The sequence below is a fragment of the Anopheles nili genome, chromosome X (assembly GCF_943737925.1).
Source record: "Anopheles nili chromosome X, idAnoNiliSN_F5_01, whole genome shotgun sequence".
Lineage (NCBI taxonomy): Eukaryota > Metazoa > Arthropoda > Insecta > Diptera > Culicidae > Anopheles > Anopheles nili.
Genome location: NC_071293.1, coordinates 7,240,283 through 7,266,962, shown reverse-complemented (window position 1 = coordinate 7,266,962; position 26,680 = coordinate 7,240,283). Strand labels below are relative to the sequence as shown.

Genomic DNA, 26,680 nt, shown 5'->3' with positions numbered 1-26,680 from the left:
AACACTTTCACTACTGGTAATAGAAGTATAGATAGGTTTTTGAGAATATTTGCAATTCAAATTATGAATTTTGCTGGTTTTTGGAGGCTTTTTGAAGAGTCATAATTTGAGAAGTATTGGCATCAATTATATTAAACCTAGGCATTGAAATAATTAGTTGATAACAGTCAAGTACTTAATTAATTGTTTAAACATGTACAAATATATCTTTTACACGGGAAAATACGCTCAATATTAAATCGATGGCGGCGAAAAAAAATCAAAGTTTAATTAGATCACATTAAAAATAATAAACATGTATTATTCTATTTTAGGCTGCCTAATTTAAGCAAACACATATACATCTTTTCAAAATGATTCTTAAATTAATTAAAACGAGAGAACAAATGCCACAATCAACTCAAAGCTCAAATTGCTGTCTTTTATATAGGTTTCCTGCCACTTGGAGTCGCGGCGATGCGAACTACTGCCATACGGCGCCACCTGCCAGTTTTCACACTGAAATGCCATCCCTATCAATATGAGCGGCACTAAAATATTAATTTCCACAAAGTGTGTGCCGTTGTTTTCCCCTTTTTTTCTTCTCCACCATGACTTTAGACGCCTATCATTCTAACCTATCAATCCTTCAGAGGGTTCATTGGCATGCCCGTGGAGGTATGGAAACACGCCCTTCAAGGAATGTTCGTCTCACCCTCGCCCTCCCTACCCCCCCCCCCCCCCAAGAAAAAATAACCTCAACGTTACGCCCTCTCTCTCTCTCTCTCTCACTGGCATGGATTAATTAATTGATGGCAACCGATTCGCGCATTCCGCGTGCCCACGGCACCGTAACGCGACCATCCACCCCTGGCAGAGCAACGGGGGTTGAGGGGCGGAAGAGGGGGACCGAAAAATCGATCGACCAATCGACCATTACGCGCGCGAGCCACTGCGCCATTTTCATTTTCCATCGCGATCGCGATTGCAAACGGATGCGAGCGCGCGCGTGAAAATGAAATAACATCGTGAATCAAAGGAGAGAAGACGCACACACACACACGCGCACGAGCTGCTGGAGAAAGCCCAGTTCGAGTGCTTTCTGAAGGCTTCTTTCGCGGCTTTTCATTTTCCTTTTTTTTCCCTGTTTTTTTTTTGACGATAGTGGCTTCCGGGCTGAGAGATTTTGACTTTTCCACCGAAAGCCGAGTGATTTGCAGCCGTTGGAAGCAACATTAGGTGTACCACGAGCCGCGGGTAATTCGGCTCTTACTAGCCGCCTCACGTGTGTGCACTCTGACGCGTGCGGGTTTCGGCCATTTGCGATGCGCTTTTCCATTCGCTTTTCCCAAAAACCCCGCGGAGTGTTTGAATTGCTTAAACCGAGCCGAGGGGCTCGCGATCGGCATTAAGCGCGGTGAGGCCCCACACCAAAAATCACTCATGTAATGACCCTCCGCAACCGCTCCCCAGCCCCTGCCGCCTTGTCTCTTCCCCAATCGACCCCTCATCATCATCATGTTCGGTTCAACCAACTCAAAAAGCCAGCTGGATTTTTCGTTGCGGAATCGATGACGCGAAAGCGAACACCCGGCGAAAGGGAGGGGGAGAGGGAGAGGGGGGAGGGATGTTTCTTGCATGTGAGTTATTCTCTTTTTTGTTCGCTATTTCTCCACATTGCGTTGCCCTACTGAGGCGATGAAGAAAGGCAAGAGAAAGAACATGAAAAAAAGCACTCCACTTTTTTTTTCTGCGCGAGTTAGAAAGAACCAGAGAAAAGCGAGCGCTCCCGTGGGGAGGGGAAACAAGACACAGGGAGGGGCCTGCTGCGTGACATCCCCCCTTCCCCCCGGGGTCACCTTCCCTACCCCACACGTCCTCCATCCATCCGGAAAGGAGAGATTGTTGATTTTTCTTTTTCAAACCTCCCCGCGACATGACAAAAGAAAAAAAAACCGCGCCACCGCCCGGGGGAAGAAAAAGAAAATGGAAAGTGAAAAATTGGCGGAAACCTTTACGAAATCCTGTGCGGCCCCGCGAGCACCATTAATCGATGTAACGCGGACGGGGAAGGTCGTTAGATGGCGGTCGTTGGCGACATTAATGCTCGCGGGTGCGTAACATAAAAGGGCACGCGCAGGGCGGCTGGACTTTTTCATGATGAAGGCGGGGGGTGGGGAGGGGATGAGGGGGTTGGAGAAACAAGAAATGAACACAATCATCAACAAAATAAAGCGGCAAAGAAACGCACCGAAAATCCGCTGAAAATAATCAGCTGGCGATGTTTTGTTTTTTCGAGTTTCGCCTCCGTCAGTCTCGTGACGGAATGGCGTGCATTTTCTTGTTTGTTTTCTTCATTTTCCACGACCACAGGGAGGTGAGTTAATTATTTACGGTAATAATTTACACACGCCAGCGTTGTCAACGTCGCTTTAAAGCCCTCGCGATCGATGCACGCGATCCATTCGCGGTGAGGGGAGCAAAAAAAATAACAAGAGGAAATGGTCGGGAAATGATGTCGCCCGAAAAATCACCACCCCTATAAAGGGGCTGCGATTGGTGGAGTTTTCGGTGCGATTTTTGATGGCATTATTGCGCAACGCGCAAAAGTGCGTCTCTCAGAACAGTGCGGATGTAATTTACTAACGAAAAGAAAAAATCACACATATACACCAATTGGTTGGTGGATAAGCAGCGGCAAAGAGGGGTGGTTTTTGTGGACGAGCAGGAGGGTGCACTTGTCACCCCACTTGGGGGGGGGGGGGGGGTCGTTGCGTCATGATGTGGGGATGGTTGTGCTTATTGTTCGCTCGAGAGAGAGAGAGAAAAAGCAGAAAAAAACACTACATCACCGAGGAAAAGCGATGTCGCGCGATTGGAAGCGATCACTCACGCGGCGCGAGTGGAAAACCCACCCCCCCGGGGGCGAGTGGAAAAGGCCACCGAAACGTTTGGACGAAAATAATGCACCATTCGGCAAGGGGCAGAGCGCGAATATAATCGCCGTTCGGCGACAAATTATCTTCGCCCGAGCTCGCGAAAGGGAGAGTGAGTTAAAAGGCAACAGCAAAAAGAAACAAATTTTAAACACTTTACAAAAAAAAAAGCAAGTAAATGCTTACACGCATTGACGAACCACAACGGGGGGAGGGTGGACATTTTCCGCGAGGCGTCGAAAATGCAGACATTATTCAATCAAATTGTCAATTGACGGTGAAGCGAAAGAACACCATTTCGAATTTTTTTTTGTTTCGAAAGGCACTGGCGAATTTAAACCAACTGGGCAAACTGGGTGGTGGGGAAGGAGGGAGAGGATGGGGGGGAGGGTGAGGCCACGTAATGTTACACCGTCGCGTAACGCAGGATGTACGATGGGTTTGACGACAGCGAGAAGGATTTATGTTGCTGTGCCGTGGAAAAGTCAAACAGATAAATCAACCCCTAAACGAGCGAATGGAGAAACAACCCCATTGGGGAGGTAAGAAACAACAATAGGGGAGGGGGTTAGGAGGGGCAAATAAAGAAAGAGAGAGAGAGAAAAAGAGAAGGTAAAGGGCTAAGATAGCTCACTTTGATGAGGAGATATAAATTTCCCCAACACGGGCGATGAATTTATAAACATATTAACAACGATTTATAAATACGCCCATCATACATAATCGGCAGCAGCATCGTTTTCTTGCCACAGGGTGATTCAACGCTTGTGAAGTGGAAAACGAAAAATAAAAAAAAAACACCGTGTACCAATTTTTAATAACATCAAACAATTTCCCGATGATCGCATCGCTCCCTAGGCGCCCCGTTGCGATCCGATAGTTTGTTGCTGGATAATTTGTTTACCGCGCGTGGCCAATACGTTTCGTTACGATAATAACGGTTGGAAAAACGCCTTATGACGGCATCCTTCTGCCGTCTCACCCCCGGCCGGGGGAGAAAAAAAAAAACGACGGTGCAGAAAAACAAATGACGGCGACGATCGGGCGGTGGCTAAAAATAGAACCGGCTGCAAGCGGCCAGCAAACGAGACCGGCCCCGAACGGAGATGATGATCACAAACCATGCCCGGTGGCGTAACGCACCCTGTAACGCATCGCAACACCGTACGGGCGGAGCGCAGCAGCGCAACGAAAGCGTTCATTTTACGCGGGGGAATGTAGGCGAAATATAAAAACCCACCACTAATGGCCGTCGAACACGGAAGCCTTCGACGGGGCAGCGAGATGGAAGAAAAGTTAATACGATAATTTAGCTCTAACAATAAAGCACGCACGAAACACTGTTCGATTCGGAAGAGTGAAAATACTCGCGAAGCTGGTATTAATGCCAACAAAAAGCAGATCGGCTGCTCGCCGGGGTGAACGTTATTGCAGGTGACACAACGCGTTTATTGCATCCTTGTGAAGATAACCTTTTACGGTGACGCGCGCGCGTTCGTGCGATTTTTATCTACAATTTTACGGCCACCCGGTGATGTTGGGCAATAGCTGGCGTGCCAACAGAGTGGAGGCAATTTTTGCGGACACCTTTTGCAAGAAGTTCGCTTTTCGTTGCGAACTCCGCGAGCAAAAATAAACCCCCCAAATCCAGAAGCTTTATTTTGACAACTGTACCACCCTGTGCGTGCGGTGCATTGTCACTTTTTCTGACAGTTGCGTCTCGCGTATCCCACAATAGTAGCGTTTTCGCTATGTCATGGAAATAAAAGCACCAAAGCCAACCGAAAGACGTGGAGCTCCGATAGCGATGGATTCGCTTTCACGTAGGGGCAGAGGAATAAAAAAACATCGAGCAGCAAAGTGAACCTGACGCAGCATTTCCCCCCCCCCTCGCAGCCGGTGAAACGAAGCCAAACGAAGGCAGGGCAAAGTGCCAAAGGGGTTGCTACCCCTGTGCGTGTAAAGGTCGCAAACGGTGAGGGGTGCGTCATTAACATACTAACCCTTTACCGTCGCGAAGACACAACAAGATCAAATGTAACCGTGCCACACTCTCGCGTGGATGCGCTTTTCGCTCTCTCTCGCTGTGTCTTGTCTTACTTTTTCTACTTTTTATTCAGCCTGCCTCGCCTGCGGTGAAAATGCACCGTGCCGTGTCGGTTGCGCGTCAGTTGGAGGTCAAAGGGCGAGAAGAAATAATTACACGGTGCCAGAAAAGCGTGCAAAGGAAGAAAAGGGCCACAGCGAGATCGCGCTCGCTCGAAATAACCGCCCGCGAAAGCGCGCGCTGCATCGGTGGGCGAAATGTGAGCCACAAAAGGCTTTGGCGCCGCAGAAACGTACCGAAAATAAATTCACCCCAAAATTTGTGGACCAATTTTCACAAGCTCGTGTGCTTGGCGTGTTGGCAGATGTTCGAGCTGGAGCAAATTTTCCCACAAACACACACGCTTGCGCCAGATAGAGATCGCTTAATTAATTACGTGCGTTTTCGGTTTTGTTTTGTGATACAATTTCACCGCAAACTGAAAATGCAACGCTATCACGCAGCGAACGACGATTTGCATAATCAGCGACACCATTTAATGGGGGTTTGATGATGTTTCTGCGCTGTTTCGATTTTTTTTTCATAGTTAAAAAAAAAACACCCATTAGAGAAACGAACGTTACCCATTTGCGAAGGTTTTGACCAACACTGTGCCACTGTACATTGCAATTAATTCCCGTCAGCTCAGCTGTAGCAGGTTTTGAAAGATGAAAAGGTGATTTTATTGACTTTTAAGACAGAAAAATGAAACTCTTTTAAAAATCAATCAGCACACTTAGCAAAAGCCGTCAGGTGAAACGCGTTTTTAGGCCGTTTTTTTGGTAGCCAGTGTGTAATATTTAATTCAAACATTGCTTGGGTAGACAAAATACAAATTTCCCTCAAATTGAATCCCCTCGCGGGGGGAATTACTGTCACTGGGGAGGAATTTTCTCGCAAAACCCATCAACTCGAACGCACCATCTCGCTCGCCCCGTACGAACACCATTTAAGGTTGCGTAAAAATGGCAAACGTTTAACAGACACGCCACATTTTCGTAACCACGCGCGTTCGCTGTTTTTTAGATCCAACAACACGGAGCGGCCAAAAATTATTTGCTTGATGGAAAATGCCATTAATTCCATCGAGAACCATCGGTTGGCCTTCCCATCCTTCCTCGCACGTTGCTCACCCGCCTATTAGGCTAATGTGATCAGTAGTTCGGTCCGTTGGGAAGGAAAATAGTATAACAAAAAAGCACTAAAGCCAAACCCACCGATCGAATGGTATGAATCATCTTCAGCAGGGCCACAACATGCCACAAAAAATAAAAACCCCAGGATACAGTGCTGTCCCCACCAGTGGCGGGTTTTATGAAACAGTTCACCTTCCCGGAGGGTTTTATCGTTCTCGTCAGTAGCTACTCGACTTTAGCGTTCTTCTTGTTTCGTTTCGATCAAATTTTTTGCTCCCGGCTTGATTTAAAACACACACACCAAACCGGTACGCGTGGATTTAAATGCGAACTTGCGTGTCTTGCGAGAAAAACGACCACGAAGCCCTCGAAAAAAAGGGGGCCACACTCGAGCGCAGATTCGTTTGGGAAAGGAAGTCCGCCAAGGTCTCGCAAAAAGGCAAACCACGTGAACGCGCACTCGTTTGCCTTCCCCGAGATTGGGGTTGTAACATACTGCCTGCTGGGCTGGTGTGTAGGGTTTTTGTTGCCTCCAAAAAGTTCACCACCGGAGATGGAGACGCGGCACAATGGCCCCGCGAGGTGATCGCCCGAGAAACCCTACCCCAAGGGCTCTGGTAGGGCAGGTTTTCGGACTGAGAGCTTCACGCCTTGAGCGTCACTGGAACCAGAAGTAGCGCAAGGTTAGCATCCCTCGTGGTTCCCGAAAAAGGCGAAAACCCTCCCCACTGTATCCCGCAAGTTCCCCGTTTTATAAGGCGCACGTTAAGCTGCGTGCAGGTAAGATGCTTCCACACGCGCTCGTGACCTTGGAGGTCTTAAAACCCCGGGCTCGTCAACCACTTCCGTGGCCCGTTTGGATTTTCGTGCCAGTTTTAAAAACCTCCCCCCCCCAGAGCACACGCATAAGGCTCGCGCGCGCTTAAAACCCGCTCACGGGTGGCTTGGGAAAGAAAAAAAAACACAACGCAAAACCCGCGGAAGTGGCCCACTCGGGAAGGCGCACTCGATCGATCCGGAAAAGAGGTGAAAACGAAGCTGCAAACTGGAAACTGGCAACCGGGGCAAACCGAAAAACCGGTCCCACGAGGCACGCGAGAGCAGGATCTACTGATGATGAAGCTGATTTAGTGACACACTAAACGGGAGAGAACGAGGGGGGGAGGGGGAAATGAGAAAAAAGAAAATGCCAACCCCCTCCTGGCCACACAACCGGGATATTGAATTAATAAAAAAAAAACCGGGAGCCAAAGAGCCGGTAAAGCGCGAGCGGGAGAAAGTGCGAAAGTAAAATGGTCCTCCCCCTGTGACGTGTGTGTGTGTCAACCGACCGGAAGGGTAGGATTAGAGGCGTCTGGTTTTTCTTTTCGTAACCGAGCAGAAGCGCTGGCTGGCGAAGGAAAATTAAACCACAACCGGCAGAGCTTTTGCGACTCATAATGGCTCACATATTGGCGCGCAATTAAATGCTGTGACGTACCGCGAGAGTGGAAGAGAGGTAGGGGGGGGGGGGGGTAGGGAGGTGTAACACATCTCGGGCCGTGAGATGGCACCAACCGCAATCTCATTAACGCAAGACGAACGAGCCGTGATCCTTTGCATTAATCACCCTGGTGCAGGTGAAAGGAGTTAACGATGACAAGGAGGGGTGATAAGGAGGTATAGAAGGGGGTGGGAGGGGGAGGGAGTCCAGAAACGTCTTCCGGGCGTTGAACATTAGCATCTAGGTTGCATTTTCTCTCGGTCTATAGCTCGTGGTTAAGTGAAAAAAAAGGAATCCCTTGAGAAAGCTACCATTCGAAGGGGCAATTTGACGTTTCTGATCCTTCGCTCGGTTATGTTGCGATACATGGAAAGCCTCTGAACTAACCTCACAAAATGGGTCGAATTGTGAGTGAATGTGGGGTCGAAAAATTCCTCCAAAACAACGTCTAAAAGGAGCAGAACTTAAAGCAAGCTGGCACAGTAATTTTGGCCCCTAAAAGACAACCCAAAAAAAAGGGCTTAATTAAGTACTTCACGTCAGTACTAATTGTCGCAGATCATAGACACCATTCAGCGTCATTGTATTGGTATCTCATTTCGCGCTCCCACCAAGGCAATCAATTAAAAAAAAGAACTAACCGCCCCAGGAGCCTCACCGCAACCGTTCGAGTGATGGTTTAAGGTCTCTTCAACAAAAAAAAAAAGATTGCACACACTTTCAGAGCAAAGCAACACACCCAAAAGTGGGATCGAAAAATCGCTTGCCAACAGACAACAGGCGGGTGGAAGAAGAAGAAGAAGAAAAAAAGCAACACACAATCCCACCCCAATCGCGAATATGGTGGCGTGGTTTCGCGGTTTCGCCTACATGACCACGCACGCGCAGGAGGGGCAGGTTGGGAAGGCAGGATAGGCAGGGAGGGGAAGCCGACAAACCCCTCCCCCCCCCCCATCAACCCGTTCTGTGGTGCGCAATCAACATGCAATGTACCGCAGCATTGTAGAGCTCGATTGCATGCACCATCCATTTTACAGTGGTTCCAGTTTTACAGGGGATTTTTTTTTCTCCAGCTTTGGTGCTTTACCGGATACACACACACACACACACAGTCTCTCGCACGGAGAGTCAGTGTTCGGAACAGTTCTGGCACGACCGTACGACTACAGTAAACAACCCAACCGAGGGGAGAGGAGAAGAAGAACGAACTCATACACCGAAACTATCGGCCGGATTGGAAATGAGATTTTAATTAGTTCCGCAAAACGAACCGTGCAGCTGCGAAACTGAGGTAAGCAAAAGCAACAGCAACAAAAAAGCGCGTGCTTGCCTTCTAGCTAGTCTGGAATAGGGCACGGAAACGTAACGAAAACGAGCCAGCAGAAGCCAACGCAAGCGAGAACAATAAGCATTACATCGATGGTGCGGATGTGCAGCAGAGTGCGTTTATGCGGCGTTTTTTTTCTCTCACTTTATCTCTCCATCCCTCTCGAACGTTTCCGCTTTGCTGGTGCTTATGTTTAGCCCCACAAAACACCGTAAAACACCGCGCGATGGCGCGAACGCGGCGAAATCGAAACAAAAGACTTCAACGCCACATTCCGGAACGACGGCAAGCGACGAACCCCCCGGAGGGTTTGCGATGTTTCCCAAAAGAGCTTGGTATCGCGTATTTTCACCCCCAAATTCGGCACGAAGAACCTCTAGGCCACCTTTTACGTGAAACGGCGGCACAATTTGCTCATCACGTACCGATGCACCTTTTTGTTTCATACTCGTTTGACGTGTTTCAATGCACTGTCGATTTACCACCGCATAAATCCGCGTGCCTCGCAGCGTTAGTTGATAATGTAAGCGAAATCGTCATCAGCGATTGGGCGCGATATAGAAAGAAACAAAAATCGAGGTGTTCAGTTTATTCCACCCCATTCGGTTCGCCCTTATCAGGCGAGCTCGGAGGTGAACGCATAACGAGCCAAATAAGGTGTAACGAAACAGAAAAAAACGGGGTTTGATTCGCGATTGCGATAGCGAACGAAAAAGGTGGGCCCCCCCAAGCTGCACGTTCGGGTGAGATGGGGAGCGAAATAATCGATCAAATCTAACGTCTCAAGAGCGGAAAAATGCGTGACAGAAGGACGTCTAATGGTACGAATTATGCGCATTGGCAAGCGGCCGATTTCCTCACAATGCTAAAGTAAGAAGAAAAAAATAAATCAACAACAATCCGGCAACCTTCCAAAGGCGCACCTTGGATTCAGTCAACTGCGCTTCCTCTCCACACTCGATTTTTCTTATCTGTAGACCTTCTGATTAGGGGGTTAGCTTCGACGTCCGATTTTTGCCGCTTGGTTGCCACTTTCGGCCATGCTATTCACATCCGCCGGTTTCCGAATGGACCAGGGGGCTTCACGAGGGGTGAGTAGGGGGTAGAATTACCCCCCCCCCCCAACCCACCCCAAGAACACGTCACAAAAGCGAACAAATCTAACACACACAAAAAAAAGCGATCATAAAAAAGCATCAGTGTGATGTGATTTTTTGCCGCTTCATTTTCCCTTTCGAATTCCAAACTTCACGATCTGATTCTTTTACATGCCATTCGTTGAAATGGGTTAGATGTGGTGGTATGCGTACACCTAGTAGTGGTAGAAATCAAGCATGAAAAGCACACGTTTAGTGGAGTTTGCGTTGTAACTCTTAACCGTAGATTTGTCGGTTGAAAACCTGAAAACTGAGACATCATTAACGTTCCACAATTCCGCGACGCGCGAATTTTCTTATCTTTAAGATCACACTTCACTATCTCGCGGTCAATTTCACACCTTCCGTTCGATCGATATCTCCTTTTCCCCCCATCTTAATAACGCGATAAAGACGATCAACGATTAATGAATGAAAGAAAAAAAAACCCATCACAATCGAGATATCGAGATCCTTCGCAACACATAAAACAAAACTGCCGCTTCCAAGTGTGAATGTTGCACCCAATTGAGCTTCGTTTGATTGTGAGCTGGTGAGCTTAACGGAGGGGCAAAGTTTGCCGAAAACTGCACCACAAAAAACAAGTGACGAAATCCTGCAAATACCTACGATGTGTCTCAGCAGCGTGCCGATGTTGGCGGCGAAACATTGCACGGCCACGAAGAACGCAGGCACCAGCACCATTGGCACGGGGCCGGGCCGGCGCAGGGACGGCCAAGTGGCGGGGCGGTTACCGCCGGCACCCGGTACGAAACAACCGCCGGTTCTGCTCGATGCCGCGAAAGGGCTGCTGGGCCTGCTGTTGCCGCCCGCTCAATGCCCGAAATCGTCCTGCCGCGCGCACGGCTCGACGGCCCCACAACATCGCCAGTTCCGGCGGGAGGGGCGAGACAAAACGGGTGGTAGGGGGTAGGGGGGTGTGAGGGGGATACACAAAAACTCCGCGACAGGACGAATCACCAAACGCACGTGGGAGATTGAATTTAAATGGGGTTAAAGTTAAAGAAAAAAACCGTGTCCAAAATGCACACACGCCAAATATCCTTTTTTGAAACAACTGCGGGGGGGGGCTGGGTTTACCAAATGATGAAAACCGAAAAGAAGAAGAAACAAAAAAAGCAACGCGCACAAACAAAACCTGCACTCGGCTAAAGGATGTGCAACGCGCGGAGCTGAAGTGCAGGCGAATTGCTGCCGAAGCCGCGAACAGAAGAACTGAGCGGATGGTTTTTTGCTCGACACCGGTCGACTCCTAGGATTATGGTGCCTTTTTCACACACACGCACGCACGCACACTCGAGTGGTGTAAAAAGGCATGACACGCGCGAGCGTGTCTGAAGACAAAATCGACCCCCGAACGCACACAAAAGCACCCTCCTCCTCATTCATGTAAGCAATGGATCCTGGCGGTCATAAAGAGAGAAAAACCAACCCCCGCTTACGGTCGGTTAGCTCCCCCAGGGGGACGTGGGGGGAGCCACGGAGGGTGGGTGAAGGTTTTTGTTTAAGTGTGTGTGTGTTTTTTTCTTTAAAAAAAAATAATAACTTAAGACGATCACGCGCGCCACCAACACGATCGCGTACCTTCGAGGGACACCCAAGGGGAGCAAGAGCGAGAGGGAGAGAGGTGGTAACCAGCAAAAAAAAACCTACACGATAGAGAGAGAGAGAAGACATTGGCTAGGAGGAGGTCACCACAGAAAAAGGTGCCGTGAAGGCGATGAAGAAATTCTGTTTCGAGGACGAAATGAACCCCCCTGGGAGGGTGGGGTGGGTAGGGTAGTAATTTTCCGCGCTTTCCATCACTGGTGGCTTCTTCGTTTTCTACGCCTCGCGCGACCAAAACGCGGTCGAACGGAAAACGGGGACAACACGCCAGCTCAAGCGGATCCGTCCGTGGGTTGCGTTGTGGAATTTAGCTGGCTGGTAGGTCCCTTGGGGGGGGGGGGGGTTGTGTGATGGCGAGGGGTGGGGGGGCATGATGCGAGGAGTCAAACCGATGACGTGACTGATGATGCTCACGTACACCATCATCGAAATAACCGCTCGAAAGGAAGGTCACTTCGATGTCGAGGATCGAATTTTCGTGCGTTTTCTAGCGAGGAAGGACGGCGACGAGGGCGGGAGAGGAGGAGGGGTGGAGGATGCCGCACATGTGTAGCAGACGGTGTGTGAAGATGTGCGAGCGAAGCGAACGAATTTTACTGTTTTTCTTGGTTTTTTTTTGTTTAAAGACTCCCGCAAGGACGTTGAAGATCGCTTCGAAGCAGCGATGAGACGCGCGCTAAAGAGAGGGTTGAAAGAGAAGGGGGAAGAGGAGGTGAAACCTACCCGTAACAGCCTTGACGGGGAGGAAAAAGCGGCCAGGGGGTCAAACGTTGGAAACATATCGCCACCACAATCAACTTCAAAACAATCAACCGTTTAAATCGGCCGTTTTCTAACGATCAAAATACAAACGAAAAAGGCGAACGGCGAACGGATTCGATGCAAAAACAAAAGAAGCAACCATCGCGCACCACTTCCGGTTGGCTGACCAACCGAAAACAGGCCGGAAGGAAGCGCGATACGGAGCAACGGCGCACGGTGTCCTTGGCAGGATGCGCCGCGCACAGATGCGAGGGTGACATTGATTTATGAAACCAATTTACAACCGAGCGGAACCGCTGGCGTATCTTAAGTGCGTTCGGTGCATTAGCATAACGATCGGACACCCCTTCGGAATGGAGCGAAAAGTATACACAAACCGTCCGGCGATAGCGAGATAACGCGTTTCGTTGCCCAATTGTTGCGGTTGATTGTGATGGCAAAAAAACAAAACGAGTAGACGACGACCTCGAGTGTCTCACACGCTTGTTGGTGGAGGAACCGATCAGCAACACCAGACGTTGCTTGAATCAACAGTTGCGAGGAGAAAAACGGTCCGATCACGCAGGGATCCTTTCGAAAACGGAACAATAACGCATCCGGGTGGTGGTAAACAAAGAGCTGTCAAAATGAATCCGTCAACGAAGGTCAGTGTGGTCCGTTCGCTTTTCGGGGAGTTTTGATTCCCATCATTTATGGAAGCAAATTGGAAGCTGGCAGTGTGGCTGGCCCATTCTTATTATTACTTCTGTTTTTTATATTTCGTTACTCGGACGTTTAAATATGATTTTTTTTGTTTCCTTCTGCTCACAAGACAACGACATTCTTTTGTACATTGAAATCATAAAACGGCTTAGGTGGATAAAGTTCAAAAATAAGCTTAAAGTCAACAAAGTGCAAGGCTTTTGAAATGCATTGTGCTTTAACTCTTTATCGTCCGAAATTATCAATTTGATAGCGCTTGTCACAACATCCCGACCGATCGTTTATAACCCTTTAGCCGAAAGATCAAGATATTTTAGATTGCATTCTGCTTCGTTCATGAACGGATTTGTACTCAAAAATACCCTAAAAATCGCAGCTAACTTCAGCCAAACCAAACGACCCTCAGGTTCGTGATTTTCCGCTAGTTTTTCGTCCAAAAAGCGTACGATAAAAATACCTTTCGTTGCACTTCATACACCATCAACTGCACCGACACGCAACGGGGAAATAAAACGCACAAGCGGAAGCGGAAAAAACGCACCCAAATATCACGCGGGGAGGCTAATTTGCGGCCAAAACACGGTGCCCCGTTATCTTTCGGCTTCACCTCACCCGAAAAGGGTTTTCTTGCAAAAAAAAAAGCAAAACACAAACACACGCAAGCTAAAAGGGAAGAAACACAAAATGCCGATCAGCCCCCGGCGGACGAATCTCGATCTCGGTTCGATCGAAAGAAATGTGGCGCAGGAAGATGTACTTTATCCGCACCATATTGCCTTCGGCATGATTGGGGTTGGTTCCTCCCCTAAGGGCAGGGGGGTGAGCTTCACCCTGTAAGCGTGTAAGGGAGTAGGAGTTATGTAAAGGATGAAATTTTGGGTTCTGCTACGCCCCAAACTTAAGCCAGCCGTTAACTGTGCAGTTACAGTTAAGAGGGAGGAGTGGGAATCCAACAAGGGCATGAGGAGGGAAATTAGCGCAAGATAGATAGAGAAAAAGAATGGGAGAGAGAGAGAGAGAAAAGCCAAAAAAGCGAAATAAAGATCTGATTGAAAACATTCCCGCTACCGTAATGGAAATAATAATCACTCCCAAAATGCACCCGAGCTGGAAAAAAAGGAACCAGCTCCAGCATCCGGACCGGGAGATTCGACCATTGACCTCAGGTCGAATTCCCCTTCCTTTTCTTCCCTTCTACACCCCACCTTTTTCCACTCCAAGGCGCATCTGAATCGAAACAATCGGAAAAGAAAAACGCAGAGCGGACAGGAAAGAGCATCTGTATTTCTAAGGCAAAACGGAAAAAAATATTAGGAAAAAATCTTGGATACTTCACAGGAGGGAAAACATTGACCCCTCCCCCCCCCCTCTCCCACCTCATGCTCCATCACTCTCTTTTCCTCCAAGGAAGCTAAGAACCTCAGAGGTAAGAGCTAATGAAGTCACACCGACCGTGTGGGGTGTGAAATTTAACACCTCTAGCTCCCGGGCTCGGCTTCCCCAGATTTGTTGTTGTTCTTAAAACCCTCCTCCCTCTCCCCCTTTCTCTCATTCCCTTCCTCTAGACGGTTGGGAAATTTTCCGGAACGCACCACGAATGTTTAGAACGCCACCAACGGTGCGGCTCAGAAGCGCTCTCGAGCGTCCGGTAATTAATCACCCGAACGGAACGGATGTGAGGGAGAGGAGGGGAGGGGAGGGTATGGGCAGGTGCACGGGAAGGGGTGGTAATAACAAATCGTACGACTTAAAGTCAAACACCCGGCCACACATCGCTCGTAGGGACAAACTCTTCGAGGATACGATGTTTTTTTTTTCATGCAGAAATTGGCCACTGAATGTTAATGAATTGTGAATGAGTGTAAAAACACGCTTTAATCCAATTACACACTTAATTATTGCTATTTGCGTGTTCTCGTATCTGTCTGATGGTGATATAACGATCGATTTGACGATCATTTTGAAAGATACTCCCAGTTCAAGATGAAAATCTGGCGTTATTTTGAGAATCTTTGACTGCAGGTTCACACACAATAATATTAGTAAAATGAATAAGATTTTTATGTTATAAGAAATGGGATGCTGCTTTTCAATCGTTGAGATGTTGTAATACTTCCTAAAGATCGGTCGCTTTAGGAAATTGTAACATGAGAAGAGAAACATTACAACATTTAATTTTTCCTACTAAAATTAAAGTTTTTTTTGTGAAGAATGAGTAGAATGTGTAAAAGTCATGGTAAAATGGGAAAAGAAGTGCAAAATATGTTTATTACGACAACAAACAAACAAAATATAAAGCGATTTTTCTATTTCAGCACTCCAAAGATGGCGAAAGAAAATTCAGGGAAAGTGCATTTCCTCAAAACCCTTTCGAGTGATTTACCTTTTTTCTGTTGCGGATACTGCCTGCTGCCCCATTCACCGGAAGGAATGCAGCGCGAGACGCTCAAGATAAGGCTCCCTTTAAGGGCCAGGACACGTCGAAAAGGAACCGATCGTCCCGAGACGGTGTATTTTCGTTCGATCCTTGCCAACACGCCTTCAACCGGTTGCCCTACGTAAAGTGTTTGATTTCTTCTTCCTTTCTTCTCTCACTCTCTCGCTCTCTCTCTATGATTTTGAATTGCCTTCTCTCGCCCAACACCGCGTGCTGGGCCACCACTCCTGCCTTCCGCCTTCTACTTGCACTGGATGCAGCTTCCGTTTTCACACACGCACACACGCATCACTACAAGCGCACCGTCGGTGGGCGCAACGCGGGTAAGGGGAAGGAATTCGGTGCGCCTCGTCCTGCGCGCGATCGTCCTGCGATCATATCGCCCCTTTAAGGGTCCTTCCTACCGGAAGTGCATCGACTTTCTGCACCAAAAGTGCACCCTGCAGTGGATGGGTTCGTGAAAATGGAAATGCAACGTTAGCCTTTTCTCTTTCTCTCTCTCTCTCCCTCTCTTTCTATTTCAAAAGTACGTTCAAGGACGAAACCTCCCAGCAAATGGCATGTCTCTTTAAAGGAATCGATTTTCTTTTTTCCCCCGAGTCGAACGAATTTCCCACACCGTCAATTTCGTCGAGGGAAAACCTATCATTATTCGCTACCCTCGTTATTAGAGGTTCCCCTCCGTTTTTCAACCCATTAACCTTTTGCGACACACAAAAAAAAGCAAATAATCGCGAAAAGGGGTAGAAGAGAGGTTTTCTTTCCCCCGCCCCTCCTTCACGCTCGAATTCCGTCACTTCGTCACTCGAAAAATCTATGATAATGGGTTAGTTTCTCGTTGGACAAATCATTTCAACGGCATCATATTGTTTTTCTTCTTTTAATTCATCCTTTCCATTGCGCGAATTTATGATGCATTTTTGGCTGCCTCGGAATTTTGTCCAATTGCAAGAAAACGGTCTGCAAGTGAGCGTGGCAGGTGGGGGGGGGGGGGGGGTAGGGGGTTGAAAAACTACCCCCAAAACACAGCTCGCGATTTTCTTTCTCAATTATCGTTCCCTCGCGCGAGGGAAGCGAGAAAAAGAGTGAAAGATTTAGTAATTGAAGGAAAAATCCAGCTAAATATTAAAAAATGATAAAATGTAAAACCAAAAAGCTTGACGCAAGGAAAAGCCATTTTGAAATTAAAAAGGACTAATGTATAGGCACATGAATCAATATCAAGCTTGATTTTTCAATTCTGAATCAAAAAGGAAACGCTTTTCTTCTCGCTGGCTAAACTGAGGACCCAAATTGAGCCCTCAACGCACAAGAACACACGCACAGGCACGCTTAAATACAAATTAGTGAAACAAAACCAGGTTGATTGTTGCAGTTCTTTTGATCGTGGGTCAACACCAACAGGCGCATCCGGTTGATTGTCGATTGGAACAAATTTCCCTCTTTTTCGCTTTGACGATCGAACGATCGAACGATTTCAACCATGAGTCCTACCACCGGATGGAGGGTCGATCTTCCGTCTCTCTTTCACTCTCTTCTCTCTTCGCTTTCCCCTGAAAACTCACAAGACGATCGCGAGTTGTCGAAAAGGACAATTCATCACTCGGAATGGGGAGAAAAAAAAACAAAATTCCACAACCACAAAAGGATGTGTTCACCCGCGAGAAGGAAACCGGGAATACAAGGAACTGGTAAACCCTTCTGGCAAAGGAAAAGGAAACCGATCGAACCGGAACGGGAAGCAGACGCAATTAAGTGAGGTACCTCTGCATGTTTAGCAAGCGATTGTGGCGATTGTGTTGTCTCCGTGCAAAGTACGGAAGGAGCTTTTCATGGTTGGGGTGGGTTTTGTGGATTTTTCTTCACCAACTGCTGGTACCCACACATGAGTAGAAATTAACTGACGTTTAACGGAACCCGGGAGACTTTTGATAGCTCGCGCAGGAACGAAAATTGAATAATCCAACGATCGCCATAATTGGGGTGGACATAAAAATAGGGCTTGAGGGTTGGTGAATCGATCGACGAGATGGCCGATGGTAGGTGATGAGTCACCACGACATACGGCCTTCCTCCCGAGGGGAAAACAAAAACCCACCCAAGAGCGAAATCCGTCACCCGTGGGGAGCTTTTCCATCAACCACCGAAATGGAAACAAGTAACAACACTAACACACGCAGCACAAGGTTGGCAACCCCGAAACAATGGTTGCACGACCGAGCGCGGAAGAAAAATCCCAACAATTATCCGCCGGCCCTTTCGCGGGTTTTTCCCCCCGTGGGGAGGCATATTGGGGGGTGGTTTATTTCGTGGATGCGAAGAGTGAACGAGAGAGAGAGAGAGAGAGAGAGAGAGAGAGAGAGAGAGAAACTCGATCCACAATGCACGTTGCACACGTACACGATGCACACACCGTCACACTGGGCACACATACACACACACACATATATACGCACGAAGTACGCACACAAATCACAAGCTCCAAGCGCTGCTGTGATAAGCGCAAAATGATTCTTGAGCTAACCTTTGTAATTTAGATTCTTCTTTTTCTTTCCTCTTCAAAGCACATCCGCCATGGATTGACGAAAGGAAGTCGTTTGACGCACACGCGGGTGCCACACACACACACACGCACGCACACGCGCGTACACGTACTCACACGGTTGGGAAGCGCGTATTACTCAACTGACGGCTGGTGAACATCTGAGCTAGGTTTCGTTGCTGCTCGATGCCGCGAATGCATTTGCACGCGGTCACTCACGCTCTCTGCCCCACCAGCTGCGCAAGTGGCACTCAAATTGGCACTCACATTAGCGGCGCACAACATCGACCGATTGCCGAATCCACTCGATTGGAACGAACCGTTAGCGATTGTCGCTTTTTGGACGTTAGTTCTATGTTCTTTTATTATGCTTTGATGGACGAAAGGCCGTATTCACTCCTTTTCGAAAGAGATAAGGTATTTTCAATTTATTTCCATACATAAATTGAGAGTAGAAGCAAGAGTTATAGTGTAACTAATGGCTAGGTGCACTCGTACGTTGTGATCTTTTCAAAACTTTATCCATTAGACTGCTAGCAGTCTGTTTTGTTTCGTTTAGTACGTTAAATCTTTGATATGATAAGTATGATATGAGAGGATAAGTTGACAATATAATTTCAAAGCAATAGAGAAAACAACTTCGAGTAAAAATAAACCCAATGGAAAGGGAGCAATAAACAAATGATTCTAGTTTGCCGTATTTTCATCATCTTTGATCGCAAAACTTCAAATAGTAACAACCGTTCATAACAACCAAAAAGATGATTAATTTATAGCAATTTGATAGACACTTCGAGAGAAGTATAATTTACATTTTCTTTAGTTAATAAATGTCTTGAGTACAAATAAACGTACTAAACGGCATATTTTGATAATAACGGTATATTTTGCGACTAAATGATGCTAAAATATGTTATCGTTTAAGGTATCTATTTTAAGAAAAACAAAACAATTTGAAATAACTAATAAATTAAATAGTTTCTTGCCAATAACACCACAAAGTGTATACGCCGCTACCAATAATTGAGAGCCAGAAAAGCTAAGCCAGACACTCACGCCCTGGCTAGCGAACCAGAGCGAAACGAGCGCGAGCTCCAACGCGCACGATCGAGAGAGATCGCGCGAGGAAACTCAGAAACGATCGCCCCGGAACGGTACTCCCCAGCTAATTACAAACGGGAACTCACCGAATCAGCCGTTCTCTCACTCTCGCGATCAACCGCAGCAGAGTTCCTGAGTATTTAGCTCACACTCAACAAGGGTAGCTCACAGATTGCGCCGGTTAAAGGAATTTTATGAACAATTTCCCCACCCCCTGGTGCAATGTTCTGATTTAATGCAGTTTTTTTAATCAAAATGAAGCAAATAATGTCACTTTCCCTACAACGAAACAAGACCTTGATGCTGAGTCATCCTCCTCTCGTGGTTGAGCAAACGTTCAACTGCAGGTGCATCGCAATCGCAGCTATTTACAGTGTGCCATACCGCCGCTTGATAGCATTGCTCTATTACGAATGCATTTGATAAGCTTAAGAAACGTGGCACGTTCGTCACGCTGCAAAGGTCGCGAATTTTCGCTTACCCTGTGTATAGAGTAAACAGGGAAGTCACCGTCCATATTCACCTGGTAGATAAAACCACTCCACCGCCAAACGTCAGCGGTTTCGGTAGTGTTGATGCCACCGACAACCGGAATAAAAAGGGTACGGGTAATTATACGCCGAAATCGAGCAAACGTCAAAGATGATCACCGGGCCGATAGTAGCCTAGTTTTGTCCTGCCCTCAACCACACGGTGTGTGCAGGTGAAATCAATCACAAACACTACCAACAACGCGAATTGGTTCAGAAAAAACGCACCTCACAAACCTGCTGCTCATCTACCTACAGCGGCCATTATCAATCACCAACGTCAGATGATGCCTCTCTAACGGGTTCAAACACCATTTCTCTTACTCTCTCTCTCTCTCTCTCTCTCTCTCTCACTCTATGCCTCTCACTGGCCTTCATTTACGTACGGCACCTATTTTATCCACTTCTAATCGTAAACATCATAATCCCACGCAGCGTGAGTTACCCTGGTTATCAAATAATTAACCCAAAGCGCCGGGGCTGGGGTTTACTTTCTCTTTTCCACCGATGCCGGGATGCTCATTCGATCACTCGCTTGCTCCCGTGGGTGTACAGAAGTCAGAAGACAACAAACACACCTGACAGCTTCCGATGTTTTGCTTATCTCTGATAACCGTGGGGGGAAAATGACACTCCCCACACCTGATCGAAGGGGGTTCAAATTGACAGTTGCCGATCGCGCGCATACAAACGTGTGTGGGATTTTGGTTTTGGTGCTATTTTGGTTGTTAAATCTTCATTGGCGATCAGATGTCGTTACACAACTGCATCTGCTTGCCTTTGAGCATGTGTTAAAGGTAAAAAATGTAATCCACACGTCATTCGACATTAAACCATTTCCGTGGGACGTCATACCGGTTGCCAATCATACAGCAAGATTGTCCAAAAACGCAGGTCAACCACCTTTATCTGATCAGAAATGAATTTCCACCAGTGATCGATGGGGTTGGGTCATTTTCCGCGATGCAGGTGAATTTTGGAGCACCGAACGCTTCGATGGAGGTTTTTTTCCTTTTTTTTTGGGTTGAATTTCCAACCCAACAACCTCTCAACCACCCCGTAGTCTGATCTCCGGCTGGATTGACAAGCACAGCAACAAAAACGACACCCCCCCGAAGAAGAAAAAAAAAGAGAAACAGATTATCGGAGAGATTTACGAAATTCGCCCGCAACGGTGCCGGAACGTGTCGACAGAAGGAAAACAGCAATTCCATCGGCAAGCTTTTGACCAAACCGAGTAACACACGCGCGCACGCGGAGCACCGAATTTCCGGGCGAAAGTTTGAAAACGGAATCGAATTCCGGGGGCCTGCATGGAAATCATTAGCCCGGCTGATGGACGTGGGGAGGGAGAGAGGCGGGATGGTCTAAATTTCGAGTTTTCCAGCGCAGCGTTACACGCACGTCGATTTGAGGGACCTGCTGCATGTTTAAGCCATTGAAAACATGTCATAATAAAGCGCGCGAGCTGAGAGATGCTCGAAAGCAAGGGCTTCTGTATCTCTGCGACGTTTAGAAGCGGGTGAATGAATTAAATCACCATTTTCCTTTGCGTAGAAAATCACCTTTCTGACATTAATGTTCAACCCAAAAATTATGGGAGGTCGCAAGGCAGACTTGAGACAAAAGTATGTTTAAATATATCTCTTTCAATTGCAAAATTTAGACTAATCGTGTAGAGGTTAATAATTGAAAATCCAACATCTATTCAAACATATCCGGTGCATCGAACAAGACGCGGGTGTCCTTGGTTAGAGTCCTTGATCGCCTTCTAACAGAACGGTTCACGGATTTCCCGGCTCGTACCAATGCCACGACCAGTTACATTCATTCCAGCACCTTGCATAGGTTAGATGTTTCAGAAAATCCTTTTCGTTCACCCCAAGAACGACCTTCAACCAGCCGTGTAAGACCTAGCGGGTCTTAGTGAAGCGAACAAGCACCAAATTCAAACGCGCAACACCAAAGGGGGCTCGCAAACACGCAGCTTAAACAATTTTGGGGGGCAAATTTAAGCCCCCCTCTTTGAAGCTTCGGTTAAAGAAGGAGGTAGAAGCGCACTATCGGAGCAGTTTGCGTTGTGCAACGATGGTCCTATACATCCACGATGGATCAAGATGGATCGAGTAATGTGCAGAAAGCAACAAAAAAAAATCCTCATTATGGCGAACTATCGGGAAACTCCATGGAAAATGCGCTGCTGGCAAGCGTATGCGCGTGAAGGAGCGATTTACACCAAACCAAAGGAGAGAATGAGAAAGCTTTACGGCTCGTAAAGGAGTGCAAGGCGTATATTAACCAAATCGCTTGGCTTAGCGAGGGTATAAAGGGTGCATAAAAAAAAAGAAGCTAATCGTAACATCAACGAAAACCCAACCTCGCGCATTCAACGAAACATTGAAAACGGGGCACTACAAATAGACCTTCAGCGGGTTGTTCGTAACACGGCAAAAGATGTTCGACAAATTACACCGCCAGCGCCAGTTTGATGTGTAAATGTAAAGTCAAACCGATGCCACCCAACACGGGCACGCAATTATCCTTCGGCAGCATGCCTTGGGTGGTTTTAAAAGTTTAACATTACATACGCAATGTCGCTCCACTTTATATGGGCCGTGCAATAGTATCGTTTTTGCACGGTGTTTGAATCACGCCACAGGTGCAGCTGATAACCGACGATCGATTGAATAATGCTTGGAGAAAAGAGTAGAAATGCCCAAAAACCCGGAGATGGCATTCGAAATCGAAAGAAAATGTGTCGCCTCGCTTTCCTTTTGCTTATTTCTGCTGTTCCGTACAACATTTCATCCGTTCGATCGATTGTGATGGCATTTATCTACAAAATGGTCCAAAAAATTACTTATAAGTCAAGCATAACTCGCAGCACAATATAAAAGTTGTACACCAACAGGAATCTAAGGCAGATATATAATAAATCGTCAAAAAATCATGCTTAAAGTTCTGTTAATTTTAAAATTTATAGAAAAAGCTAGTAAATTTCATAATAATGAGCTTTCCCATGTATAACAATCTATTTTTAACCCGTATGTGAAGCTCTAGGATTAAATAAGTTGATATACATGGGTAGATACTTCGTATAGGTAATATTCATTATCAATATATAATTAATGAACTAAATAATATATCATCTATAACAAATTTTCTAAATGGTTTAAATTTTAAGATGACCCATAATTGTTGGTGTATTAGCAATTGCAATAGTTTATGTAACCTAATGTTAAAAATATCAAAAAGAAAATGTCATAAAATATTTAAAAATGCAATGCATAAATCCTGTTTGTATAAAATAAGGAAGTCTAAATGAACATGAAAATACAAAATCAATTTCATCACTATCGAGACATTATCGAGAGACCCACAAGTGAACTTCTGCCATTCAAAGTATCCTTCACAGTCTTTAAAAGAAAGGACACATTAGCTAATGGTCGAGGGAAGAAACATACGTCTCTAAATTAGCCAAACAATTGTGGGCTGTTACTAGGCTTACTAGAAGTTCTTGAAATCCAAAGCCCACATACAGACCCCCCCACACACACATGCGGATAGACGCATAATCCGTACAGCTGCGATGCGAGTGGATTAGCACCGGTGTGACAAAGTAAAGGACTATTCGTATCGCGAAACGCCTCAATTACCTCGTTTGGCGTTGCTGCTGCCTGCTCGAAATCCAATTAAAATGTCCAAATCACCAAAAGCCGATCCCCCGGCCACACGGGTGCGGCTGTTCGATTGGTGGTGGAAAAATGAGCAAGCTAACAAAAAAAGGCCGCCACGGAGTGAACCGATGCTATGAAGCAAAACTGGTGGCGAAGGTTTTACCCTCGTCCAAACCGCAAAAACGCAGCTTGCTCCACCGAATGCGCTTGCATGGATCGAAAAACAAAACAAAAAATGCGCCCGTGGTCTAATTAAGGCCATTATTAGAAGGCTAATGGCTGGTGGCGCGGGAGTTGCGATGTGAAAATTCGACCGGAAGGTGGCGTTCGTGCTCCTGCGGGAAGGATCCGAACGCTTGCCATTCGCAGAAGGGAGCGTATGCCCTTGGAGCGGGTTCTTATCATGACTGCATCGTGAACTGACGCTCTGCCCGAAACAAAACTCCCTCGCCGGAGGTTGCGCGCGCTAAAACGAGGTGAGTTAATTAATAAAAAAGTTCACTCCACACCGCAGTTAGCTAACGCTTTCGATTCTCCGCCTGCCAGGGACCAAGAAGGGCACCGCAAGCGTTCGAGAACCAGCTCGATGAGACAAAACCAGCTACGGATCACAGCTCAAACCACAGCCGAAGGTTGCGGTTGCCTTCCCGTACGCCACAAGGTCGGTATGCCAGCCCTAACCTGAACCCAGATCGCTCGGAATTGGATGTTTTTTTGTTTTGTTTTTGCTGCAAAAAGGGACAGGGAAGAGAGAGAAAAAAAAGCAATGAGCGATAGAGAACGGGAAAGCCCGGAACCTACCTTGCTGAGATAAAGCGGAAGTGACGTGCAGGCGCGTTTCGGTTCATGCTTGTTGATCGTGGCTTGCAGGTGGCGTGCGAATGCATTTGGGTATCGGAACAGCTGCAACCGACCGGAAGCCGGAAGCGGACCACCCGCTGGTGTCTCCGTGCCCGCCCACCGGAACTGCTCCTGTGGTGCTTGTTCCGGTTGGCGACCGGTCAGCAGCGGAACCGTGGGTTGCTGTGACGCCTGCCAGGGGTTTGGTCCAGGCGGACCGACCGGTTGCGAGGGTATGATGGTCGAGATGGAGGAATCGGCCACGGGTAGGGCGGTGTACGGATCGCAACCAAGCGATTGCTCCGGCAACACCAACGTCCGGTCGAGCTCGTTGTCGGACATGGTCCCCGGATGGCCGAATCGTGGGATCGCTTGCCGGTCTACTGACCGGTGGTGGTGCGGCACCGCAAGGACATCCGCCAGGCGTCACGGGTGACACCGGCACCGGCCATGGCCGGGTGCGTCATCGGCGACCGGAAGGAAGCACCAAACCGGATGCTGGTGTGGGTGATTGTGGGTTGATTGGAGACACGGCCGCTGGCTCCCCTTACTGTCCTGCCAGCAGTCACACACACACACACGCGCGCACCACACACACACACGCGGGCGGGCGGCACTTGGTTATGTTGATGTCCAATTATTTACGGGCGTAACACTTCCCTCCAAGAGAGCTTCGTTTTTCCTTCGTTTTTCTTTTTTCTCTCCCCACCCCCACTCTTGTTCACCTCTTCTACCCGCCCCACCCCGCGTTTATCGGGCCACTGTTTTGTGTTTCTGTTTTTCTGCTTCTTCTTCTTCTTCCTCTTCTTCCCTTTCCTCCCTCTTCTTCAGCTTACGTCTCACGCTGCTCTCGACTTTCGGTGCGGTTTTTCGCAGCGAAACGAGAGCCCACGGTTCGCTGGTAATGCGAAGCGGTTCGCCGGAGGTTTTGTAGACGCTACCCGCCTCCAGAAGGTCGGCCCGGCTGGTGGGTGATGATGAAGAAAGAAAAAAAAAAGGAAAATGGAAAATCCTTGACTCCGTTAGCCGCGGATTCGCGCTACGTTTCGGTGCTCTCGGGCGAAAATGGGTGTCCTGTCTTCCTGCAGGGTCGGGTCTCCGCTTTCCACTTATATTTCGGGCAGGTGGTTCTCCGACACCCCCGCCAACCCCGGTTCTGCCAACCCAACCGGGCCCACCAGGGGTCTGCACACGTACGCACCAGACGAAGGGCTCAGCGCGTAAAGTGAATGGGATTGGGGTTGCCTCCTGCCCGTCTGGCTGCACGGCGAAAATGTGTGGAAATGCGGGGCGATACCAGGGGCGAGCGGGGTTGCATGTGCGAGTCGAAGAGTGGTGGGTGGTTTGGGGGTGGCCTCGCAACGGGCAGAAGTTATGCTCTGGATAAGAGATGGAGGCTCGAGTTTCGGTCGGTGCGAGGGCTTTCTTTTGATTTTCGCCCGGTGGGTGACACTTAGCGAATGGCTACACCGACGGTGGCTTAATTTTGCAACACGAAATCACACGTTTCACTACACAAAACAAAGATACAACGAAAAAATGAAGCTAACGCAAAGTTTGCTGGTCGCTGGTTACAACTACCACCATCTGCAGACTTTCGAGGCCGTGTCACTTTTGAACGACGGCTTTTTTATATTGCTCTACTGCCGTGCCTGTACACTGCGCTATAGCTGTCTTGCTTGCTTCAACGAAGGGCTGATTGACCGACATGTAGATACTGCTCGCTCCTATCCGCGGGTTGCTTGGATGGCTAAGGTTGTCAGATGAGAATGCCGCGTTTAGGAATGTAGGGCCCATTTCGCAACTTATAGCGTATGTCTGTTGATGTCCCCCTATCGCTAAACCATATTCCAATGCATTCGTGGATGTGGATTATCATTTTTCTTTGCTTAAATACAAATTACTTTAACAATATTACAAAAAAACATAAACAAGTAAAGCAATACAAAATATTTAGTCCTTGTTGTAGCAAGGAGGAAGATGCGATGTGCACAATGTGCCTTTTAAATGATTTAATTAAAAAAAAATCGAAATCAAATTATTCTTCGGTCTCACTAATCTATTTGTTCCTTTTTTTGTAGCATGTCTCTTTTCCTTCTTATATTTTATTATTAACGTATTACTTATACTTTAAATACTTGTTTTCTGTTTGGTATTTGACTTCAATCATTGGCCATTTGTCATCCATTTGTTTTAACGGTCAATTAACGGTGGCACGGCTGTTAGAAAACATAAATATGTATATGTAACGATATTTATCATATTTTAATATTGTATTCAAATCTAAAAAAAACTCTCTTTCCTAAAAAATCCTTGCTCGAATGAAGGCCCTTTTCCAAAATTACTTTATTTGTCTTTTTGTGAGTTAATATTTCCA

General features: G+C 47.3%; 1 protein-coding gene across 1 annotated transcript in view; it reads right to left on the bottom strand.

Annotated features, from left to right (window-relative positions):
* Positions 1-25,889, bottom strand: part of LOC128728600 (uncharacterized) — a 71,957-nt gene extending 46,068 nt beyond the window's left edge. Inside the window, exons 1-2 of the mRNA XM_053822228.1 lie at positions 25,854-25,889; positions 24,265-25,267 (exon numbers count right to left, since the gene is read on the bottom strand). Of these exons, the coding sequence (XP_053678203.1) occupies positions 24,265-24,645 (381 nt within the window). The 5' untranslated portion in view covers positions 24,646-25,267; positions 25,854-25,889. The remainder of the gene's footprint in view (positions 1-24,264; positions 25,268-25,853) is intronic.
* Positions 25,890-26,680: the final 791 nt, after the last annotated feature.